This window comes from Doryrhamphus excisus, linkage group LG13 (assembly GCF_037039965.1).
Source record: "Doryrhamphus excisus strain RoL-2023G ecotype Guam linkage group LG13, RoL_Dexc_Guam_v1.1, whole genome shotgun sequence".
NCBI lineage: Eukaryota > Metazoa > Chordata > Actinopteri > Syngnathiformes > Syngnathidae > Doryrhamphus > Doryrhamphus excisus.
The window spans coordinates 13,010,508-13,035,982 of record NC_136369.1 but is presented as its reverse complement, the minus strand read 5'-3'; the positions used below and the strand labels follow the sequence as shown (position 1 = coordinate 13,035,982).

The window sequence follows — 25,475 nt, the reverse complement described above, 5'->3', positions numbered from 1 at the left end:
AATCCGAAGAACACCATCCCTACTGTGAAGCATGGGGGTGGTAGCATCATGCTTTGGGGGTGTTTTTCTGCACATGGGACAGGACGAGTGCACTGCATTAAAGAGAGGATGACTGGGGCCGTGTATTGTGAGATTTTGGGGAACAACCTCCTTCCCTCTGTCAGAGCATTGAAGATGGGTCGTGGCTGGGTCTTCCAACACGACAACGACCCGAAGCACACAGCCAGGAAAACCAAGGAGTGGCTCCGTAAGAAGCATATCAAGGTTCTAGCATGGCCCAGCCAGTCTCCAGACCTGAACCCAATCGAAAATCTTTGGAGGGAGCTCAAACTCCGTGTTTCTCAGCGACAGCCCAGAAACCTGACTGATCTAGAGAAGATCTGTGTGGAGGAGTGGGCCAAGATCCCTCCTGCAGTGTGTGCAAACCTGGTGAAAAACTACAGGAAACGTTTGACCTCTGTAATAGCAAACAAAGGCTACTGTACCAAATATTAACATTCATTTTCTCAGGTGTTCAAATACTTATTAGCAGCTGTATCACACAAATAAATTGTTAAAAAATCATGCATTGTGATTTCTGGATTTTTCTTTTTAGTTTATCTCTCTCACAGTGGACATGCACCTACGATGAAAATTTCAGACCCCTCCATGATTTCTAAGTGGGAGAAATAGCAAAATAGCAGGGTGTTCAAATACTTATTTTCTTCACTGTAAACGTCTAGGCTAAAATCAAGTTTTCTCACCAGTGCAATTTATTTTGTGCTGGGTGAGAGTTCTTATACATACAATATGATATATACTACGTAATTATTCATAATGTTATTTTGCCAAACCAAACAGTAACAAAAGTCGTTGAATCAATGGATGGAGGAAGTCACCTTTTTGTTACTGATCTCTATCCGCTTGATTGTGGATCTGAACGCTCACGACCCAAATCCTCCTCAAACAGTCCAGCTGTGAAAACGATTTTCGAAGAAAAATCAAATCCAAGTTCTGCACTTTAGGTTTCCCAGCACATCTTTGCACGAAGAATATAATGAAATTGTCTGCAAGAAAGCCGCTCTTGGGGATCATGAGAACACAGCACTAGAAGTTGTTATCACAGCTTATTTGGCAGTGATGTATATAGTGAGAATCCATTATGGCTTATCTTTATGAGACTTCATCAATGGCGAAGATGTCTCGCTGTTGCAGAGCAGTATGTAGCAGTGCTGTATTGTACTGGACACAACATATCAAGACTCCACTGGTGTCCATATGCGGCAATTTCATCACAGTTCTGCTATCTGCTATATATGACTTGCCTCTATGAGCTACTTGCTAATATTGCAGTCAAATTTGACCAAACTACCATGCTAAAGTAGATTGGTGTACACCACGTAGAAAGACAATCTGATCAACTGACTGACGGACGGATGGATTTTGCACAACAGGGCACCTTTAATACAGGGAAAACTGCAATAGCCAATAAATTAATTGGGGGAGGAGGGGGTTCAGTAGTAAAACGCTATTTTACACTATTGTTTGCATGTGTTTAATGTTACACTCGTTAATGTCAACAAAGAAACGTATTTCTGATTTCTGATTCTGCAAACATTTGGACTCAATCTGCTTCCAAGAGAAAAGTATTTTGATAAGATGGACTGAAACTCAATTGTTAACTGTGCTGGTTAGCTAATGTATTCATGACATTTGGTGATATTGTTTTGCAAAAAAAATCACGTCTGTTTATACAATAGATTTAGATATTTGCTTAAAAATAATATTTATATTTTGGAAATATTTTAGTTGCACTTCTTTATCTGTCAAGAAATATCGTAAGACGTCAGGTGATTAAATCTCTTATAAAAAAACAAGCTAAAGTTCCCTTTATTCGGTATCTTGGCATTTTGCTTTTTGTCTACTACTACTGTCTACAGTAACCAGCAGGGTCATCCCTGAGATGGATTCCACTTGGTATATTTTGGTATATTTTCTCCATAGCTGCAATATCCTGGTGGAATCATTCCCTGTGCTCATCACTTACTTTTCCACAGTTCAATGAAAAGAAATTGAAATGGGAATGCAAAATGTGTATCTTCAGTGACATATTGCAGCCAAGGGCTTTGTAGGACTTCAGGAGGTTTGCCACTAGATGCTTATAATTATCTGCCTTGCAGTTTCCAAGAAACTCGGATGCAAAAGTCAATTTCTGCTACCGTTCATGAAATTTCTCTACATGCATGCATTTCGTCCACTTCGAAGAGAGAGATTTCTCCAAATAAAAACAAAACATTGGATGTCAAAACTCTACATTCTCCACTGTACGTTCTGATAGACTACTGTTTTGCCTCATTTTGCATGCATTTCCTATTTTGACACAAAAACGATAGCCAATCTGCATTTCTGACTAATTTTTTCTTTATTGATGACCTAAAAAAATCACTACATTTTGCTTGTTAGACCAGTGAAATTCTCATTTTGGCCAAAGTTTAAAGTAAAGAACAAAACACACCAGGCTTCACCAGGAAACTTACTGTTATCCGCTTCATTAGCCACTAGTGTGCACTCGCACACGCGCACGCGCACACACACACACACACACACAGGTCAAATTCTGTACATTAAACACAGAAAACCCTGTCTGCACTCAACAAACATAACACATGTTTTGACATGGCTGGTAATGTTTCTAAATGTCAGCCACACAAGGCCATGTTTGTCTCATTTATCACTCTTGGTATGTGTGTGTATATCTACCTTGTAAATGTGTGTAGGGCAGGGGTGCTCACGCTCGTTCAGCCTGCCAACTACTTGTTAAATGACAAAGTCCCAAAGATGTACTTCCTAGTATTTAACCCACATCTTGCTGTTCTCTAACATAACCGTTGTGCATATCCCTTTTTGTGAGTACTATACGTATATACTACATTGTCTGTACTCACTCAACATCGAATAATATTTCAGTTAACTATTATTATCGGTTATTATCACATATATATTTTATTTATTATGATTGTTATATAATTTATCTACAGTGATTATAAACCCTGCGATTGGGCTTGTTTACTCTTAATATGTCTATTATAGTGGGTAATGTAAATGTAACTGTGACTATAGGAGTGTTAGTTCTTGTCTAGGGGGCTTTAATATTGTTAAAACCCATATTTAGAAGGGTGTAAGCAGGGCTCTACAAAAATATTCATTTTATAAATAAGGAATTCTCGTTCAATTCATTCATTCATGCATTCATTTTCTACTGCTTACCCTCATGAGGGTCGCAGGGGGTGCTGGAGCCTATCCCTGCTGTCTTGGGGCAAGAGGCGGGGTACACCCTGGACTGGTCGCCAGCCAATCACAGGGCACATATAGACAAACAACCATTCACACTCACATTCATACCTATGGACAATTTGGAGTCGCCAATTAACCTAGCATGTTTTAGAAATGTGGGAGGAAACCGGAGTACCCGGAGAAAACCTCGTTCAATTCACTTATCACCAATTCATTAATTAAATGTATCGGATATTGGTAATATATCGAGCATTTTGAAAAAAATGCATCTTTTTATTGTGGATTGGGTTGAAATATTGAGAGACAAGGAGAAGTCACTTTGAGATGTCAGATGAAGAGCTACAAGTGTTGGCAGACTTCATCCTGTCAAGCATCAAATTAGATCTTGATTGTACACAATTTGATGGAGAGATGAAAAAAAGGTCAAATTATTACCCGTTGGAGAATTCCGCTCAAAATAAACTGGTCCTGCTGTTACAATTAGTTGCTACAGATGTCCGCAAACCCACTAAAGCTGAAACATGCCTTTCTTGGATTTCTGTGTTCCAGGAGAGACGTTACCACTGGCTACTTCCAATCAGATAATGCTGCGCTTCAACGCCAAGAGTGGTCAATCAGCTAAGGGCTTTCACTTTGTCTACCAAGGTAACAAAGCCTTTTCTCTCAATGGGTTTCCTTCACCAAAAGTTTGTCTCTCTTTGTGTGTGTCATTCACTTGAGAGTGCTTAAGGAAAGTCTGCAGTTTCTGTATCGTGGCCCGGAATGGTTTGCACCGAAGTTTGTAATTCCATTACCTTTGAAGTTGTAATTAATGACGCCTAATGCATCTTCATAAAGCTGTTCCGTTGAAGCAAGCATGAAGTGCTCTAAAATGTCCTATTAGGCTGCTGTGGTTATGTTTGACTTAATGAATCACAGAGGACCAACACCAGCAGCTGACTTGGATCACCAAGTCATCACTGATTGGGGAAACTTAACACTGAACTTCATACATCTTCTATAGTCCTCTTCTCCAGTCTTCCTCCAGACTCTGGGACCCTTGTTGCCAAATCAGATGCAAAACTTGCTCTCATCAGATAAGAGGACTTTTGACCACTGAGCAACAGACCAGTCTTACAGACCTGCTTATTCTTAAGGCGAGGTTTGACAACAGGAATTGAACATGTCCAGCATCGGTCCACTCCTTATGAAGTTCCCCCACACTTCTGAATGGCCCTTTCCTGACGGCCCTCTCGAGTCTGTGGTCATCTCTTCAGCTTGTCCACAGTTTTCTTCCACACTTCTCCCTTCCACTTGACTGGCCATTCATGTGCTTTGTGACGGCACTCTGAGAACACCCAAATTCTTTTGCTATCTCTTTCTGCGCTACTGTCAGATCAGCAGTCTTCCCCATGTCTGAGCCAACCTAAGACTTTTTAAAGGCTTGGGACCCTTCTGTAGAGGTTTTGGATTACTTTCCAGATTAGAATTAGACTTTTTGGACCTTCAAAAGTGAAGCATTTCACAGTATTCTAATGTTCTATTTACTAATCCATTCCATTATTTCATAAAGTGTTTTGCTTTGGTATTGTCATACTCCGTTTTCTTCACTGATTGGCTGAGAAAAGTTACACAACCTTGTATAGTGAAGCGTGAAGTGTCTGGTGGGATTTGTTTAATTCAACCAATTTTCTTTCTTGCCCTATGAAGAGCTACATTATACAACTTGTAGGAATTAAGAAAAAACTATTAGAACCATGCTATCAGTCAAAATTGTTTTTGCTACCATCATATTCTAAACAAAAATTATATTACAATAACACATTTAAAATCAATTTATTTATATTTTGCAATTAAGTACATTTTAAAAAGTGCACACAAGTGTATACGTAAACAACAGATGAGCGCCATTGCATTAACTATTTGTTCCTTCTTCGCATGCTGCTGCCGTTACCGAAGCTGTGCCTCGGACCAGTGACAGTCAGTGTAGCTCGGTGCCAGAGCCTCGATACGGCAGGCGAATTGGCTCAGAATTCTCGGCGGGATCGGTGGTCCGGTTTGAGTGCAGTCCAGGATATCTTTTGAAGGGATCAAGCGCTATCCGGTGCCGGGCTGTACCGGGAGCTCTGGCACAGTGGAATGCAACAACGCCCAGCTGTATCGGTAAGGATGACATATTTTACTGTACGTTATAGCAGGACAATCAATATAAGACAAAACGAAAAAAATCTTCATCTGCTACTCAGTTTTGAATAACACTGTCAGGTATTACTTTAACAATGTGATTATCATTATGGTTACAGTTTCAGTAGGGATGCTCCGATCAGGGTTCCATACTGCTGATTCTGATACCGATCAATGATTTCCTTTTCATGGAAATCAGCTGATACTAATCAGTGGCCGATCGATCGGAGCATTCCTCGTTTCTATTGGTGCCATTTGAGTTTTCAAATCAGGTCACATTATACCTTATTGAGAAATCTGTCATTTCGGCTTCCTATTCAGTTCCCTGCAGCGGTAATTTGACCGAACGTCGCGGCACCATCTTGTCTCCTGGCTATCCGGAGCCATACCCAAACAGTCTCAACTGTCTGTGGAGAATCCATGTCAGCGAAGGGGCTGGGATACAGGTGATGCTGCTTCATTTATTGTGTCGTATTGCATTAACGAATACTATATTAGTATACGTATATTAGTATTCACATTAAATATAACCCTACCACAAACATATGATCAACTGTCTTAGCCAAAACCCTTTTTTGGACAAAATGGAAAAAGAGAGAAAAACAGATCTTTTTGTTTTATGAATAATGTTTTAAATTTCAGTGAAATTGCTCTTCTGTTTGCAAACCAATATTTGAGCACAGTTTTTTGAGTGAGTGTGTGTTGTAGCTCTCAATGTCAATGATGTGGGGAGCAACAGGACGAAAAGCTATTGTGTTAATTGCTATTGTATGTGTTGCATACATATTGTATGTTTTTTATGCCGCTCATCCCCATTAGAATCACAGGCATACTGGAACCTTGCGTTTCAATACTGATTGAATCCAACTGTGTTTGTAGCGTCTTTATTAGAAAAGCCTTCAGTTTTCATACAATTCGGATTTAGACAGACCCTTTGGAACGGGTTAATAACAAAAAGCGAAAACCACTGTATTATCTTTTCCACTGCATTGTCTCGACTTTGCTATACTTTGAATAACATCATCACAGTTTGGAGCGGTCTGCTTGCCACTTCCAAAACTGTACTGCTTCAGTTAGAACAAGACACAGAAACAACAATGGAAGTGAACAGGTGACTGGTGGCCACTCCTAGGGAAGGGCGAACTTAAATTACGCATAACACAGTACCGGGTCTTCTCAGGAAACGGGAAGGAATAACCAATCTGGCATTGTTACCAGTTGTTGCCAGTAGCATTAGTGGGAATGTTTGTCTCTTAGCATTTAAACAATTCTGGAAATCCTTTATACAAAATGTATATTTTGTATTGTTTTCTGTTTAGATCCAAGTGATAACATTTGCCACAGAGCACAACTGGGATTCTCTGGAGATCTACGATGGAGGAGACATGACGGCTCCTAAATTAGGGTCATTTTCTGGTATGACAATATGCTCACTCACACACACACAGGCATCTAGCGGTCTATGATGGATGGGATATGACAGCTCCTAAACTATAGCTGCATACACACACACACACACACACACACACAGCAAAGGATCTTTGATGAATTAGCTATGACAGTTATTAAACTATGAGCACACACATGCACACTCATAGCGCTACACACCAGAGATCTATAACAGATGAGTTGTAATACCAAGAAATCTGATATTATCTTGAATGTCCTTTTGATGCGTTTAGAAGTCTTCCTCTGTGAACGCTGCAAGGCGGAGGAGAAAAGAAAGAACAGCTTCACTTGTATTTTGAGTGAAGGCTGGAAGGAGACAGAGAGAACGGGGAGGGATAAAGAATGATCTAACCTTTACAATTTCCCGGCAGAGCTCCCCCTGTGACCTGCCCCAAGCACATACCTGTCACAAACCTATCACACATGAAACATGCCGCCCATAGGGCAGCGTACACACACACTGATACACAAAAGCACACAAATGACTGTGCCCTTCTTCACAAGGCACACTGGGGAGCTGCCCACTTTAACCATAGTGCTTGAGCGTTTGCCACTGAGCACTGATGAGAGTTTCCTCATATAGGGACAAGAAGATGTTAGTTGTCTGCGGAGGTTTAGGGGTCGCTGACATTCTAGTCCCCATCACACCCCAACTGGTCATCTTAATCATCACTATTAATGTTATTCTACAGTCCCCAGCCGCAATGTTCGATATACAGCAGCAAGATAATCAAATGAAAATCAATACAATATATTGATATTGTGTTGTACTATGCAGTGGTGTAAAACAGCATCAAACGCCATATTACTACTACTCCCACCACCACCAATAATAATAGAACAATAACAACAGTACTTGTATTGCTCTTAATGAACAATTTGATTTCAATGTCAGTACAGTAATTAGTAGTTTGAATTAATACCATCAATCCAAGCATCATGTTTGTCAAGGCACGATTTTTGTTACAGCTCTGGTGTTAGATCATATTTCATTGTGCAAGTGTATGTTATTGTTCATGTAATATCATAATTAGTCCCAAGTTCAATAATTTACGCTTTTCTTCTTGTATTCTTCTTCCAGGAACAACAGCTCCCGCCCTCCTTAACTCCACATCCAATCAGCTTCTCTTGCACTTTCAGAGTGACATTAGTGTTGTTGCTGCAGGGTTTCACCTTGAGTATAAAAGTAAGTTAAAGCTTTCTACACTCAGTGATACACTGAGTGATAAAATGTCCCTTTTTTCCAGAATGGGTTAATGCACCCACAGATGTATGACACACACACACACACACACACAACACACACACACACAGAGCAAAACCTTCAACATCAAATAACAAGTCAGTGACCTGAACAGGTACTGCAGAGGAACACACACATGCCTAAGGGTACACAAAGACAAGCTATGTAGACGTATGACACATAGATTCTCACCATGCATGTTCAGGTGTCATAATACACAAATGAAGAGGAGATGCTCATAGATATATGCATACACACACAACATTTGAGCTGCAAATATTAACACACAATTACACACATACACCTGTCAGGTCATGGCTGTGCTTTTTCTGGTCGTTGTAGTTCTTTCAGCTTAAAATCATTTCTAGATCAATGAGCATGTCTCCTTTTGTCAGGATGTGTTAGAGGTTTTTTTGGGGGGTGGGGGGCTGTCTGCATGTATTTGTGAAGTCTGTGGTGCTAACCTGAACTAATTTTTCTCTCGATTGTAGGTATTGCTTTTTGGTTTTTATTTACTAAAATAAACTTGTCATTTATCTGCATGGTGGACAAGTGGTTAGCAGGAGATCTAGGTTTGAATCTCTGTTGGGCATCTATGTGTGGAGTTTGTGTTCTCTGTACACAGTTGTCACATATACAACGTTTTATTTCCATTTCTTTGTATGACCATAGTACTCAATTTAGTATTCAGTCATTAAAGATCAATTCTGTTTTTAAAATAACAAAACAAAGGAGTGATAGCAACAATACAATAATAAATAATGGGGCACAACTAATATCCCTTGTCTATATGTGTCCTGTGATTGGCTGGCGACCAGTCCAGGGTGTACCCCGCCTCTCGCCTGAAGTCAGTTGGGATAGGCTCCAGCACCTCCGACCTTCGTGAGGATAAGCGATAGAAAATGAATGAATGAACTAATATCCCCATCATTTTTAGCTGACTTAAGACTCTTTGTAGTAAATCTTGTCAGTTTTGAGTAAAATGCTGACACAGCTTGGCTGTTGTCGAACGTCCATAGAGGGATGCATTGTCGTCCTGTCAGCATTTTAAATGGTATCACTGCTTATATCCCTCCATAGAGAGACTGAGAGTGAGAGGGTGTTGGTCAGCCAAATGGACTAGTTTCATTGATCAGTTGTCACGACAGCCTGCTGATGCTCTGCCTAATAATACACTGACTGTGGCGTGTTTGTGTTCATGTCAGCTCTCTCACTTGCGCTCCATCCTACAGAACTTTCCTCCAGCTCATTCCTCCTCGCATGCCGGCTCGTGTGCTCCCAAATGTCATCATAAATACCCAAGGCCTTTGTGTGCGTGTGTGTTTGTGTGCATACATTACATGTATGTGTTTGTGTGTGTTTATGTGTGTGAGCTCAGCGCGATCACATTGTTTTGCTGGTAGGCAGCTAGATGATGAACAAACAAGACCAGTCACACACACAAGCATTCACTTCTCTCTACCTTTCCTTCGTTTATTCCACCCTAGTGTTGCCATAGTAACCACTCACTCCGGGGCAGTCTCCCGCGGAAGTTTGGGATTGAACCACACAATAGAACACATACACACACACACAAACACAAAGTCACACCTTTTTTTCTGGTGCTATTTGATAAAGGGCTGCTGCTGTCAAACTTATTAAGAATGTATTAGACCTTTATTGTGTTGGGAGTACTGTGTCATGTTCACAGTCATTATGCCAGGTTGACTTGATTTTTATCCCAAAAGCCATTTTAAGAAATACTTTCAAAAGGGAAACTGTTCTGATTAAAAAGCTAACAAACATCAGTGTCGAATTCATACTGACGCTTGTAGTTATCATCAAATTAATTGCAGTGTTATAATTTATATTATATAAAGGTTTTTCTCGAGAGAATCATTTAGCATTGGGATGGAAATGTCATTTTTTGCTGTTTCATGATTACGTTTGATGTTATGGACGTTTATTTAAACTGGTTTACTTGAACTCAAGTTAAGACAGTGCTCCTCAAATACTGGGTCTGCCTTCCCCCCTGGGGGGTCACAACTGTCAGGTGGTGTGAGCAGTACGGAGGGCTTTCAATATGAACCAGGGGAGACAGAGCCTTCTCCATCGTTGCTCCCACCCTCTGGAACTCTTTGCCCCATTCACTACGTGCTTGCCCCGACCTTCCCTCCTTCAAAAAACAATTCAAAACCCAAAATTCATTTTTAATGTCTAACTTTTTATACCTGACTGCTGCGCCCCGCCCCTCTTTTAGCCTTGTTTTAGCTTTGAATCAATGTTTGGATATTGTATTTGAATGCATCTTTTACTCTGTTTTTAGTCAACTCTATTTTTATTTCTTTTTCTCTGCTGTAAAGCATCTTTGAGTACTCTGAAAAGCGCTATACAAATAAAATGTATTATTATTTTATTATTTATGAATGCAGACCTGCCAACACGTATGAATTTGTTGTGCTCAACATGCAATTTGACTCTTGAATACGCATGTATGCTTCACTGCTCTTCATTTTGTTGTATTTGGCAGTGGTTCTCAAATAATTGAGAACCACTACGTTAAGACGTCGTCACGCACTTATGGGTTCTGAAGGGTGCCAAGAGCAGAAACACCTGTAAGTGCTGGTACTTAATGGCAGCTCAGGCCTGGCGCAGGCATGGCTCACTGGAAAAAAAAACCTTTACAGTAGCTGAAAGTAAACTACATACTAGAAACAGCTTTGAAAACCACAATAAAAAACATTCTTAAATCAAGAGGGATCTGACAGTCATAACCAAATGAGCTATTTGAGCTATTTCAAGCTAAGTCAATGTGATTCGAGCTTTGACATAAGGTTGTAATGCCATTATTGTCATGAGAATGTATACCATTGAAATTTTTTCATCTTAAATCTGTTGCAGCGGTTGGCTTGACTACTTGTCCAGAGCCTATGATCCCAGCAAATGGCATTAAAGCGGGAGACAGGTACATGGTCAATGAGGTAGTGGCCTTCACATGTGAGCCTGGGTACGACTTACAGGTAAGACATACATTGACACCACCAAACACAACATCTTCTTGATATGCACACATTCCAACTACTTTTTCTTTCCCCACATTTTCACACTTTTAGGGTCACTCTCATATTTCCTGCATGCCTGGGACTGTGCGTCGATGGAACTACCCGCCTCCACTTTGCATCGGTAGCACACACATAAACATTTGTCTGTAGGCCAGTGTGATGAATGATACAATGGTGTAAAAAAAAATGTGTACCGTAGGTGTGAGCGAGCACGACATGCAAGCAATGAGCACAGTTAATATTTAATTGAGGTGATTCTAGGTTGTGCACAGTGATATACCATACTAGAAGATCTCTATGTATCTCATTTCCCCCTATGTCCCAAATGCGAGACTAATGTGAGACTAATTGGTGACTCTAAGTTGTCCTGAGGTGTGAATGTGAGCGTGAATGGATGTGCCCGGTGATTCGTTCAACATGCTAAATAAATATCCATAAATCCATAAATAATTCATAAATAAAATAAAGAATTGACTGGATTTATATACAGGAGCTCTACGGCTGCACAGTGGACAAGTGGTTACCTACATGATCAGTACATCAGGCGTTTTCTCTAGTTACTTTGGTTTCCTTTCACTTTAAAAAAAAAACATGTATTTTACATATGCTGGTGACCAGCCCAGGGTGTACCGCCTCTCACCCAAAGTCAGCTGGGATAGGGCCCACCATACCCCTTCCGACCCTAGTGAGTGACATAGAAAATGGATGGATGGATATATGGCGCTTTACACAGAGGTCCCATTTTTCATTCACTCCACGGTCACATACCGGTGGTGGGAATTTACATCTGTATCCGCAGCTGCTCTGGGATAGAGCGATGAAAACGAGGCTGCTAATTTGCACCAAAGGCCTCTCCAACCACCACCAGACATTTTTTTAAAGTGACTGAAATAGGAAAATCTTTAGAACCTTGGCTAGTGTCATCAATTTGTTCCAGAAGGCCCAACTCTAACCGAAACGGATGTTAACCAAATAAAATCTTCCCATAAGAAATAATGCAAATCCAATTAATCCGTTTAAGGTCACTTTTACCTTCATTGCAGACGTGATTCTTGAAAACAGGAAGTTGGTGTTGGTTGATTTCACTTCCACATCACGTTGTTGTGAACAGGTCTTCAGTGAAGGTAAAAGTAACCATAAATGTTCATTTATCCGTTTCATTGAGGAGAACGTCAACATCAAGCTGGCAGGATGGTTTACAGGTGGATTGGGAGGGATGGCAACATTTTTATGGGGGTATTAATTGTAATTGGATCTACTGTAATATTGTTACAGTCGGCATGTGTTGCTTCTTTTAACACGACCCTTACTTTCTCTTATGTCAGCTCGTTGTGGCAAGGTGTTGTCGGAGGTCGCTGGAGTCATTCTGAGTCCGGGTTTCCCTGGCAACTATCCAGGGAACCTGGACTGCACCTGGCAAATCATCTTGCCGACGGGATATGGTAAGTATTTTGGGGTACAATAGAGGATGTGACACTAAATACATCTGTTGGCATAGTTTTATTATAGTGTGAAATTTGCAGGAGTGACGAATGGTTTATTAAAAGCTTTATCGCGTGTCTAATTAGAAGCAAGCACATGATGTGTGATGTTTCAAATTTGATACTGATAACATCTGGTTGTGTGCCTGGAATATGTGTGCAAGAAATGTATTCCCTCTTGGACTACCAACGTCAGTGCATTGTATTTAATAATGATATAAAGCCGAATTTCATTTGACAGAAAATACTGCCAATATTCAAAACAACATGTTTTTAATTCTAGGAGCGCATATCCAGTTCCAGAACTTTTCATCTGAGGACAACCATGACTTTCTGGAAGTACGGGCGGGACCCCAGCACAGCTCGGCTCTTATTGGACAGTTCACTGGGTCACAGCTCCCACCCGCTCTGCTCAGTACCACTCACCAGACCATCATTCACTTCTACAGCGACCATTCGGAGAACAGACTGGGGTTCAAGCTCACTTATCAAGGTGATTTCAACTGTGATCACACACCAGATTCATATGAAATGTGTTTTTATTTGTAAATGGCTTCTAAACAAAATCTGACTTCTAATCTATTTGAACCATCTGTTTATTTTCACTGAACTCAGGTTAGGGATCACCTGCATGATTTTGTCAATTTCTAGGGATAGATTATCATCCAAATGCCACTGCCAACTCCAACAAATGGAGAGTATGCTGAACAATTTGAAGCTTTGATCAGTTCTTTTTAAAAAATGCTCATAGAACCTTATGACTTTATTCTCATCATGAAAAGGGATGGATTGTTAACAAAGCTCCTCATGAGGGGTTGACATCTTGTCTGGCATGCTTTTTACTCTTAGCCCCAAGTGCCTCACATCAAAGCCACAAAATAATGCACTTTGGGCCTGCATGCCAGCATTACTATAGACGGGCTGTACACACAAGCTCAGTCACTTTTACATGCATGAGATAACCGTGTCTGTTTTCCTCCTAATTTGAAACAGTCAGGTCTTGTCACTGTAATTCATGTCAGTGCTCATGTCAGTGCATGTCTCTATCAGCCATTTGGGTATCCTATTTAGTTAATATTAACATCCCATACAATCATGGCAATTTGCTATGATTTTGTTTTTTCAATTGTGGGGTATAATGACAATTAATTGATCTATTGCAGTGATCCCTCGCCACTTCCTCCTTGTCAGGTGGCTGTTTAGCAATGATGCCAGCTTTTGCTAAAGTAAAACAGTTAAAGCAGATACCTTAGCCCAAGCAAGTGTGCCTTATAGTGCGGAAAATACAACATTCCACACCGGTTACTCAGCAAAGTTACTGTAATTATTGGTGAGACACACAAGCACCAGACTTAAACGCCAGAACAACAGGCTTTTATTGCAGGTTTGAACTAACAAACCCTTAATAAAAATCCCTAACAAAAACACAGACTACTGTTGCGGCCATAACCCCCTCCAAGCTCAAACTCAACTCTGAACCCCCGATGTCACTTTCTGGCCAACAAGAGCATACTTACTCTTATTATACAGTATCTATTACACTGGGTAATACGAGTGTAAAGGTGATGATAGGGTTGTTATTACATATCTAGAGGGCTCTAGAAACTGCGTATAGAAAGCCATAAACATGTTTTCTGTGATTCAAATATAAAATAATGGGAATGGGACTTTCACTATGTTATTCTTCAAGAATAATTCTAGGAAGAATTCTTACCTATGTCTACAAACAATATGATTAATTAAGATTCATATGAATTTGCAATCCAAAAATGACTTGTCGGTTTGAATGCCCTTCCACACTTTTATAGACTAGAGTGGTCACATGCACATCCCTACTGGGATAAATATGGGCATCTAAAACTAAAACATTGGCATTTTCCATCACTAGTATTAGCTCCAAGGTGCCTTGCTTTTGTTGGTGCATATTTATATGAATAAAGATCACAAATGCTGTTCATGATTTGAATCCTTCTTTAAATAAACTAAGATTTTGTATAATCCATCCAGTTTAACTCACCAGTTTTCCCACTAGTTGAATTCAACGCTTGATTTCTTGAGTAACCTTTTAAAAAATGGGCGTTTATGTATTTGCATAGTACTACGCGGTGCACAGGAACTAAGTCCTGTCATCGTGAAGTATCCTTTGAGACATCTTCCATCTGGATGTCTGGCACTTGAGCAAATACTAAGTGGCAGCACAAGTCTTCCAGTACACATCTCTTCCCTCGTATACAGTCCACTCAAATACCTCAGCCTAAAACCACAGGTGTCTGTTTCTAAAACGTCTGCTGTTGTTTTTAATGACACAACTTGTGTTCTTAGAAAGGTCAGTCACACTCTCCTGATGCCTATAATGGGATGCAATTTGCTTCCACTCCTGTCAATACATCCATCACATTATTTGAGCCAATCTCACACAGTCCCTTTCTGTGTGAGATTGCATATTACATTTGTGCTTATTTTATGGACTTACTGATTTTATTGTCTTTTAGCTTATCAACTTCAGAACTGCCAGGATCCTTCGCCTTTCGCCAATGGTGACATCATCAACAGTGACTACACCGCTGGACAGTCAATAACATTCCAGTGTTACCCTGGATATGTTTTAATTGGACATCCAGTCCTGACATGTCTGCATGGCACAAACCGCAAGTGGAACCACCCATTTCCGCGCTGCGAGGGTAAGGAAAATAAATATGATGTACTGAAGTAGTGTATCTGAGGTCGGAGATGGGCTTTTCACTAAATTACCATGAATGACTACGAGGCTCGCTATAAAAGCAGCACCATTTTTGTTATTCTTTTTGATGAGATGGGCCAATCTTTTTTCTTTGTTTTGTTGTGAATGTAGTGTTTTACTGAAACATCTGACAATAGTTTCTCCAAGTACTAAGCCACCTTTTTTGTTGGAACAAATACTTACTTCCCTCATTGTGATAGAAATTAATTTGTAAGCTTTCTTATTGTGATTTGTTTCTGATTTATTTTCACCTAAACCTACCTTACAAATTCCAGACTGTATTTTCTATATTTTACTGTATTTTCCCCACTGGATATTCATAATACATACATCATTTGCCTTTCCAGCTCCGTGTGGCTACAATGTGACGGCTGAAAATGGGACCATTTATTCACCTCAGTATCCCACTGAATACCCCAATTCCCAAGATTGTAGCTGGCTCATCACCGTTCCCCACGGACACGGCGTTTACATCAACTTCACCTTGTTGCAGACGGAGCCTGTCACTGATTACATCGCTGTCTGGTAAGCCCAAACAGAAATATAAAAATATAATACTGTACATTCCTTTTCCAAAGCCGTCCTTTATTACTTGGACTGATTGCATTACTGACTGGTAAACAAGGTACTTGAGCAGTGCCTTTTCCCTGAATATCAGTGGGATGTCAAGGTTACTACACCGGTATATGTGCTTTCAAACCCTCTCTTATTCACTCACATACGGCATGCTTTTTATTATATACACACTCACTGAACACTTCATTAGGTGCACATACATACATACATAGTCTGGTCATATGCAATACAAGGGCTCTTCCAAGAATTTTACTGCTACAGAGATAGCTAGAATGGTCCTTAAAGGAAACTGCGATATTTATATGAGACATGAACACACGTCTTTCTCTTTTCTGTGCATTCTAAACATGTATATAGATATTTTAGATGCGATTATGTGCATGTATACTGAATTGATTTTGTCAGTTTTTTTCAACAATGTCGCTTTAGCTTGGTTAATATGTAACAAACATTATGTACAGTAAATGAAGCATTGTTGGTGTTATTAAGCATTTTTCAATAGACTTTATAGGCGTAATATTTGCATCCCATCATGTGCATTTCTAGTACTCTCTTTTTAGCTTTTTTTATATCTTTAGAACGCACAGAAAACTTCTGAGCTCCACAGCACCAGCAGCGCTACTGACAAAGTGTGTCTGACAAAGAGTGCTTCTCCTCGGGCAGGCAAGGTGGAAGCAGTGGCGGGTTTGTGTTGTGTTGAGTTATTTTCAGAGGACTAAAAATCTGAATTATTTTCTGAACTGCACACCGTCTACTCTTTGTTATTTTCATTCAATACAATAATATAATGGATGAAATAAGGGGATGTACTCACTTCAGTCAGATACTATACAATCACATAAAAACTTCAGACTCGGTAACCACCTTCAAATACCAGCTTAAAACATATTTATTCAGACAGGCTTACTCTATCCCGTAATTCAAATTCTGCCATTTTATGTACCTATGTGTTTTATATATGTATGTGCTTAATTTTGACTGTGTTTTCTATATTTTAACAACTCTGTATGGTGACCTTGAGTGTCTTGAAAGGCGCCTATAAATAAAATGTATTATTATTATTCTTATATACTGAGAGGCATGTGTATAACATATCCCTAATTTTAGCGACTTTCTCAGAATGATGCAGTACAGCTCAACACCAAAACAAAATGTTATGACCTGTAAGAAGATGAGGTTCATTATACTAGTTGTTCTTTGTCCGATCTAATCCCTCCTAATATGTACCCTGCTTTATGCACACCCTGGTTCTACTGTAGGTGTGTAATGGGATTCAATGTGGGGCTCGGATTGTAATACTGGGAGTGAAAGAGCAATGCATTTACAATGGGACCACTGACCAATTTAATCTGACTCAGTGGAGCGGCCATAGCAGAGCCAGTGAGTCCAGAGAGGGCTCAGTAACCCTGCTAGTAATGATCAGATTCAGCGGGGAGTGGGGAATGTAATGAAAGGAGTGCTGGAGCTGGGCTCCCAAATCCAGTGGGACCTGGCTACATCTGACAAGTTTAGGTCACCCCAAGACAATATTCTCACTTATTAGTTGCACAGTGCCCGGCAGCACCTTTTTGTTTTGGTGAATTTCTTGCAATGAAAGTGAAATTTAGTAGAATTGGCCTTGCCATTTAATTTGGGGGCTTTAGAGTCCAGCTGTAAAGAGAGCAGTTCAAATGCAGTGGCAAATTGAAGAGCACTTGCTTTCAATCTGGCCAACCTTCACAGTCTATTGGTACATATATGGAGAGACCTAATAACATGTGAGTGTGCAGTTGCAAATGGATTTCGGTGATGCATGAGTTTGTGGCACCACAGTGCTGGGAACAAAATTATAAAATCAGACCACATAGTGCAAAATATATCCATATAATGAGACATTAGTGCAAACAAGATGGACGATTGCACAGCTCAATCTACCTACAACTCATTAGGACTATATTTGGAAGCAAGTGGGGCTGACACAAAAGCGAAGGGAGCTTTTGCTGAATTGGAGTGAAACCGTTTTCCTTCCGGGCCATTTAGATGCACACAGGCTGATCTAAAGGTCTAATGTTGCTATATCTTCGTCTCATTAAAGACTTGTTTACTACTGTTGTACTACCAACACCAACAAATAACTATTGAGTCACAATTGTTAAAACCAAGGCGGATCATTGCTGGTGTCACATACAAAAGATACTCTGCAAACATGGACTACATTCCACATACATTTACATGACATTAAAACAAGCTTTTACAGCATCTGTTCTCAATGTTGCCCACTTTTGCTGCCCCTGGAATAAAATAAACATTACAAAGCTTGAGGTTGCATTTAATGATGCATTCAGAACACTACTGAAGGCTCCCAGTGGGACACAGTGAAGTCGTATGTTTGCTACTTTTAATGGTCCACCTCTCATGCTGTGTTGAGGCTTATACTACCAAATGTCTGCTGGAAGAGCACTGACACCAAGATAAAGTAGGGTGAGGTAACATTTTGCTGTTGTGCTACAAAGCTATTGAGGCAGCAGGTTATATTGACTGATTACATTTAAGGTGAATGCTCTAATTATAGCCAGGGTGTTTATTTAGCTAAGCCACAAAGCAGAGAGGGCGTTAATTGGAAGCAAGTGATAATTGGAGAGAGACTACTATTTCTAAAATTTGAAAACTCATTATAAGTAAATGGTCAGAGTGCATGAGAAAGTTGAAGGGAAAACAGCTTCATTTTACTACATGATCATTTATTGGCAAGTGTATTGCACAACACAGCAGCAACAGAACCAATGTTGTAATAAAAGTAAGGAGCAAACTTCTCAGCCAGGTTAATACCGCTGATGAGTAAACAACAGTATAGCAAGTGAAATCACACAGTTGCATAATGCACCCAATATTTTCAAATGCATGCAGAGCTAGATAAAGTGGCCTTGTTTTTTGTAGACCGCCACTATTGTAGACCACATACACCCCAACTTTTTTCTGTCTTTCTCCTTGAATACTTTATAGATCTTGACATTTTTGGATTTAGGATCGTTTGGCCTTGGAAGTGGACATGTGGAAGTGTTTTTTTCTTGCTTAACTTACTTTATATTAAATCATATGTCATATATATCATGTGTTTTAATTTCTGTCAAGTACAGTGTGTAAAATGTGCTGCTTCAACTTGATATTGCTTCTTATGCAATCCTTTTTTAGCATCTATTCTGCTTTCTTCCTTCACCAACCCTCTTTTGTTCCTCGTTCTCATTAATCATACGAGCGTAAAATGTCCCGCCTTGTGCATTGCTATGCTCTGTATGCTCCATATCTCACTGATGTGTGCCTGCTGTTTTTCGGCCCGGCATAACCATGATACCCACGGGTATCCTTGGTAACAGCTGCATCCGGTTGTCAGGGAATATTGCCAAACTTTCCTTGTCGTCGCCCACCGGTTGTGTTTGGCTTGCTGCTGAATGGCACCACACTGTTTCTTTCGACGGGCGATAGACGGAGATTATTAGCGAGCACATACACAGTACATACTCTATTTGACTGAATCAGTGCCAACCATTGCCATACTGCTTGTGCTTCCATTTATTTAGACATAAATATGCACAATAGTGCATATCCTGACATTTACAACAATTGTTCCAAGCCAAAAGAGATGACATTCATCATTTATTGCAATATGTAAATACTACTCAGATATTGCACTTTTATTTATTTATTTATTTTTTGACAAAGGTGAGCGTTGTTGAGCTGTTTTCTAACTCTTTGTACATTTTGCATAGTGAGACATCTTTGAATATATATATAGATATAGATGGATGGATGGATGGATAAACAAAGTTAAACTAGCTCACAAGTTTGTATCATACAGCATGCAGTAGCTAGTAGATAATAGATCTGTGTAACCATCTCAAGTTGAGTGCATGATTCCACCGTGCTACAGGATAATTTCTGCACTTTCTATATTTAAGTATGAATTATAGATACAAGCCACCAAAGAATGTTTTATGGCAATGAAAATTACATTGTTGAAAATATGAGTAGGCACAGTAAACACTGTGTGTGTATGTGTGTATGTGTGTATGTGTGTATGTGAGTGAGTTTAAGCAGAAAACTAAGAAGCACTCAAGGCTCCAGTATTCAATTTGGATTGAACTGGACAAATAGTACATTTTCATTCACTAAATGAGCTCCAACACCTACAGAAGACCTTGAATTATTGAGCAGCCAAGAGATTCCAGGCACTCTTTTTGAATTAAAGTTTTACAAGCCTTGTTTAATCCAAAGGCATGCTCATTAAAAACCAAAAAAAAGGTGCATTTAGGAACTTTACAAAATGTAACCTTTCAACAACATTAAATATTTAATGAGCGAAGCTAAGCCTTCAACCCAAGGGCTTTTGTTTGATTAACATAGTTGAAAATGGTGATAGAGCAAACAAATCACTGCCACCTCAAACCTCGATGAATTTTTGCATAAACTATATAATAGCTTCTCGTTTTGTAATTCTTAGTGGGGCTGATTCACTTCCTTGTTTCTCCTTACCCAGCAGTAAATTAAATGTTAAAATTGGACAGCAAGTGCAACTGAATGGCAGCAAATTAAAGTTATGTAAGATGAGGTAATAATACTTAAATGGCGTCTGGCAGTCAGTTATTTTGCAGCGTGCCTTCTTCTTTTGTTTAGATTGTGGTGTGGAAATGAATCTGTATCATCAGATTTTTTGGGTTACAAGCTTCATGACTAAATAGAGTTTTAATTGCCTTCATCACATGTGTTGGTCCTCATGCAGGGACGGTCCAGATGCGTCCAGTCCTCAGCTGGGAGTATTCAGCGGCAACACAGCTTTAGAATCGGCCTACAGTTCCAGCTCCAAGGTTCTGATTCGCTTTCACTCTGACTTTTCCACTGGTGGATTCTTCATACTCAACTTTCATGGTACACAAACACTCACATTCTACATTTACAATTATTCAATTGAAGGTGAAGTTACTTTATGGAAAATATTAAATTATTTAATCAAAATACTGTATGCCTTTTCTAGCCTATCGTCTGAAGAAATGCCCTGCTCCACCTGTAGTGAACAACACAGACATAATCTATGAGGACGAAGACTTCCTAATAGGTATGAATCCAGATTAAATGCATATTTAATCAATCGGTATTGTAATGCAGCTGGGAAAAGTAATCAAAGGGTAAGATCGTATCTTGAAGGTCTTGGCATTTGCTTGTTCGATTGTAAAACATTTAGCATTCCAGACAAGTGATTTTGGCTGCATTGTTTACACATGATCTATCTTAAACCTTGTCACATGCTCAGCTTTGAAATGTATTGTTTTCCAAGTTGAATAAGATATAACACCGACGTATATGCTCAAATAGATGCTAGACTTTTGTGTGATAAAAAAGTATGTGTGCAGGTTTTGAAAAACATCAATTTGGGGGGGAAATAATCACCTGTCAAGGTTTTTCATTTTCCCTCAGTATCGTGTTATGTAATGTGCTCAGAGCCTCTTGCTTTTCAGCTTCCATGACCTTTTAGATCAACCGTAGGTGTAATTTAGAGGGGAGAAAAAGCTGACATTTTGTAAATCTCCTGCAAGATCAATTTGCTCTACTACTACGGCTATATAGTACAGTCTTTTTCTGCAAAATATGCCATCATCTCCCAGCAGAAAAACATATAATTATGACTGCAACCATTATGGAACATTTTCATTGTTTCTCAAGCACTTATAAAAGTTAGTTGGCGGGGTGGAGGTTGACAACTTTGTAATGTTCTACATTGAATTCCACAGCAAATCCTCGCCAAAGCAGCTCAATGCGTGTCATTCATTTTCTATATCGCTCAGGCTGATCTTTTTCAAGGGTAACCTGTTGTTGTTTTTGTAATGTTGTCGGCATAGATCTTTAATGCTTAGAGCACCATTTGTGAATATATAATGTAGCAATACATTTATATATTTTTCTATTTTTCAAGGTGATATTGTGACTTATCGATGTCTTCCTGGTTATACGTTGGTCGGAAAGGCGGAGCTCATGTGTACACTCAACTCCCATTTACTTTTTGAGGCCCCGCCCCCAACTTGTCAAGGTAAGGCGGAATCTATTGTGACTTCTGAACCATCCATTTTCTATACTGCTTGTCCTCATTAGGGTCACAGGTGAGCCACAGGGAGCGGGGAACCTATCTTAGTTGACTTTGTGCAAGAAGTGTGGTCCAGCCTGGACTGGTCCTCAGAGAACACTTACAGTCACTCACATTCACACCTATGGACAATTTAGAGTCAGTGTTTGGACCGTGGGAGGATGCAGGAGCCATCATCATTTAGTTCTATCTTCTGGCTGAAGGTTGGAGGTCATTGCAATGTTTTTAGCTGCTAGTATGCAGTTCTGATAGCATTTGTTGTTCAATGTGGTTCTCGATCATGAGTGTTTGTTACACACTGGAGGCACACTGACCAGCTCATGTCCTTGCCCTCCTTTGTACCACGTGATGAACGACATTGACACGGATTTCATCAGAGAGGTGTTTAAGTTATGGTAACTTCAGTGAATTATATTAAGAGCATGTGTTTGCTGAATGAACATACAATATAATGGATGATTTACCTGGCCATTTTTGCGGAAGCTTTTGAAGACTGTTTTGAGTAATGAGGTATGTATCGAAACAGGTGAATTATGTTTATGGTTACGGGAAATGTGAGCTGCTGGGAATGACGAAAAGTGTTTGGGGGCTGGAAGGAATATGCCCGGCAGCCCTTTGTGTCCATGCATGTCGCTCAGGGTATGGAAGAGGCATAATCATACTAATGCGGGTGCCATTCAGCCACTCAAGGTGCTTCTGTACCTCCATGTCTGGCAAGGGAAGATATTACCTGTGTTGTGAACAATTTTAGTATTATAGCCAAGCTTACTAAAGATGAGGGTGCTTTTCATTATGCTCAACTGTGTGAAAATCTGGTAACATGAATGAAGTGTGTGTTGTTTGTTGCTGATTTTGATCATGCTTCATGATCATGATAGATGCTTCATTTGGAGGACAGTTCAGGTGTGTGCTTTTGTTAATTGTGTTAAATGTTTTGATGAAACGAGTCTACTATGCACAATTGTGTTTTAGCAATCTGAAAAAGCTGCAAAAAGCATGAAAGGCTGCATTCTTACAATACACACACATGCCACTTAAGGGCTTCTCAAGAGCAATTAAGAGTTCAGCTCCTCTTTCTGTGTGCCTTTGTAATAATCATCAAAAAGACAGTTGGCGGGACATCCTGTGTACTTCTCACAAAGGGCTTAAGAACTCTGTCTAGATGCACTTTGCACTTCAAACCTAGTAAAAAATATTGATCTTCTTTGAGTGGGTTTGTGTAAGTATTCAGAGTGAGATGATAAACGGAGGACAGCCATGAATAAAGTGTAAAAAGAAGCTCAGGAAAGCTGACAAATGTTGTGATGTGATGTTTTTTGTTTTGTGTTTTTACAGCTCAAATGGCTTGTACCATGCTTATGTTTACTTATTGCTTTACTTCCTCCAGCCCAGTGCCCTGCCAATGAGGAGCGATCTTCATCATCAGGTGTCATACTCAGTCCCATGTTTCCTAGCAACTACCCCAACAGCCAAACTTGCTCCTGGCTGCTGCGAATGCTTCCAGGTACAGTTGGCATTGCTGAAACAATGCAAAGTACAGTATGCCTTCACAAGATGAATACTGTTTGTAGTGCAATGGAACACACCACATAACACAAATGAACTGCTCAGCCTTCTTTCGCCGCCGGTCTACAAAAGCCAATAACTGCCAGGATCGCATTAGCTTCGCTTCAGGAAACACTGGCATTTATAACTGCGGCTGTAGGAAACCCACTGATGTAGTTATTGACTGATTGCATTTGTATCATGAGTACTTTGTCTATATCTGTATGCGCTTTAAAGTGTTGCTTGCACTACTCAGCTGTGTTATGTGTGTTACACTTGCTATTGTTTACAATGAAATACAACAAAATTGGTTCTGTTGCTTTCTCAAAATATGTAGTTTAATAAGTCACCAAAATTTTAAGGAAAGTTCCAAGTAGGGATGTCTGATAATTTATTGGTATTATCAACCGAATAAAAAATATATTATGATATTTTGAAAATGTTTTTCAGCCGTTAATGATATCAGTGTGCGAGTGATGATCTTATGCTCCACAATTATTGGAATATCAAGCATCTCTAGTTCCAAGCCAGTGAAATAATAATGATCAACATATTGCTAATTAATGCTTTTCAGACTTTGTCCACAACACTCAATCTTATTATCTCAGTAAAGGCAGAATTCGTATAATAATATTATGTGCATGTGTACTTAGTGAAGTACTGACTAAATATGTATACAACTTCATGTATCTCATCTCTCAGGGTACGTCATCAACATCTATGTTGAAATGTTTCACAGTGAGAAACAGTTTGACGAGCTGGAAATTTTTGACGGTAAGCAAAGCCCATCCTCAATCTCTATCTTTCTCTCTCACATACACACATGCACACATGCTTCCTTAACGCTTATTTGTTTATGAAAAGCACCACCACTGCTAATAAGATGCACAGCAGTTAATTCTCATTTGCAGTGTGCAGAATTTCCCCCCAGGAGGTCCAAGTCTGTTACATAACAGTAAATCTGAAAGCTTGCAGAACACATTTGTTGTTTGAATATTTGTGTGTGTGTGTGTGTGTGTGTGTGTTTACATTGGTTGAAAATGTTTCAAGAAGTTCATACGTTACTTTAATGTCACTGTTCAAAACCTAATGTTTGGAATGGTTCAAAAGCTTCTTACCAGGAGCTGTAATATATTAAACTGGGATAAAACGCCACAGCCATGTACCAGTTCATCCATCACAACCGGAGGCAGGGGTATCAACATACAGTGATCAAACTTATATTACCTTGTATGTCAATTACATCATTTTTCAGTCATCTAAAATAGTCTCTAATGCACTTATTATGTCTCAGGTCAGGTCAAGTTCCAAAAGAGTAACTCATAAAAATGACTTCCATTTAGAATGTTCTACATGAGACGCTTATTGTCAAGCTTGCAACCCCTTTTTGGGTTGCACAGTCCTGTGCTGGTATTATTACAGGATTACGAGAATAATGGAACTGATACACAAGTAGAAAAAAAACAAATTATGCAGCTATCCATGCAGTCCGAAATGTAGGATTGACTGTGCCTCCAGCGGTCGTCTCATGGCATGTTTTATTCATGTGTTCCTTGCAGGATCTTCAGGACAGAGCCCTTTGCTTGTGGCTCTCAGTGGCAACCACTCGTCTCAGCTCAACTTCACCTCCAAAACCAATCAGCTTTACCTACGCTGGTCCACTGACCACGCAACCAACAAAAAGGGATTCAAGATAAGATACTCAGGTACACACAGTACATACAATATGTACAATGTATTATACACTAATGCAAAATACAAACAAAGCATTGCATTGTCTTAACAGAACAATATAGTATTTGCTATGTGAACTTGTAATGCATGGTGTTAGACCACTACAACGCTATGCATC

General features: G+C 39.7%; 1 protein-coding gene across 8 annotated transcripts in view; it reads left to right on the top strand.

Annotated features, from left to right (window-relative positions):
* LOC131139316 (CUB and sushi domain-containing protein 1-like) overlaps window positions 1-25,475 on the top strand; it is a 373,565-nt gene that overhangs the window by 306,106 nt on the left and 41,984 nt on the right. For all 8 annotated transcript variants that reach the window (XM_058088813.2, XM_058088812.2, XM_078795676.1 and 5 more), the window contains exons 35-51: window positions 3,823-3,918; window positions 5,212-5,415; window positions 5,758-5,882; window positions 6,756-6,852; window positions 7,967-8,071; window positions 11,009-11,127; window positions 11,221-11,290; window positions 12,495-12,611; window positions 12,934-13,143; window positions 15,143-15,331; window positions 15,738-15,915; window positions 20,723-20,868; window positions 20,975-21,055; window positions 21,911-22,024; window positions 23,466-23,582; window positions 24,326-24,397; window positions 25,183-25,329. In XM_058088813.2, the coding sequence (XP_057944796.2) occupies window positions 3,823-3,918; window positions 5,212-5,415; window positions 5,758-5,882; window positions 6,756-6,852; window positions 7,967-8,071; window positions 11,009-11,127; window positions 11,221-11,290; window positions 12,495-12,611; window positions 12,934-13,143; window positions 15,143-15,331; window positions 15,738-15,915; window positions 20,723-20,868; window positions 20,975-21,055; window positions 21,911-22,024; window positions 23,466-23,582; window positions 24,326-24,397; window positions 25,183-25,329 (2,187 nt within the window). The remainder of the gene's footprint in view (window positions 1-3,822; window positions 3,919-5,211; window positions 5,416-5,757; window positions 5,883-6,755; window positions 6,853-7,966; window positions 8,072-11,008; window positions 11,128-11,220; window positions 11,291-12,494; window positions 12,612-12,933; window positions 13,144-15,142; window positions 15,332-15,737; window positions 15,916-20,722; window positions 20,869-20,974; window positions 21,056-21,910; window positions 22,025-23,465; window positions 23,583-24,325; window positions 24,398-25,182; window positions 25,330-25,475) is intronic.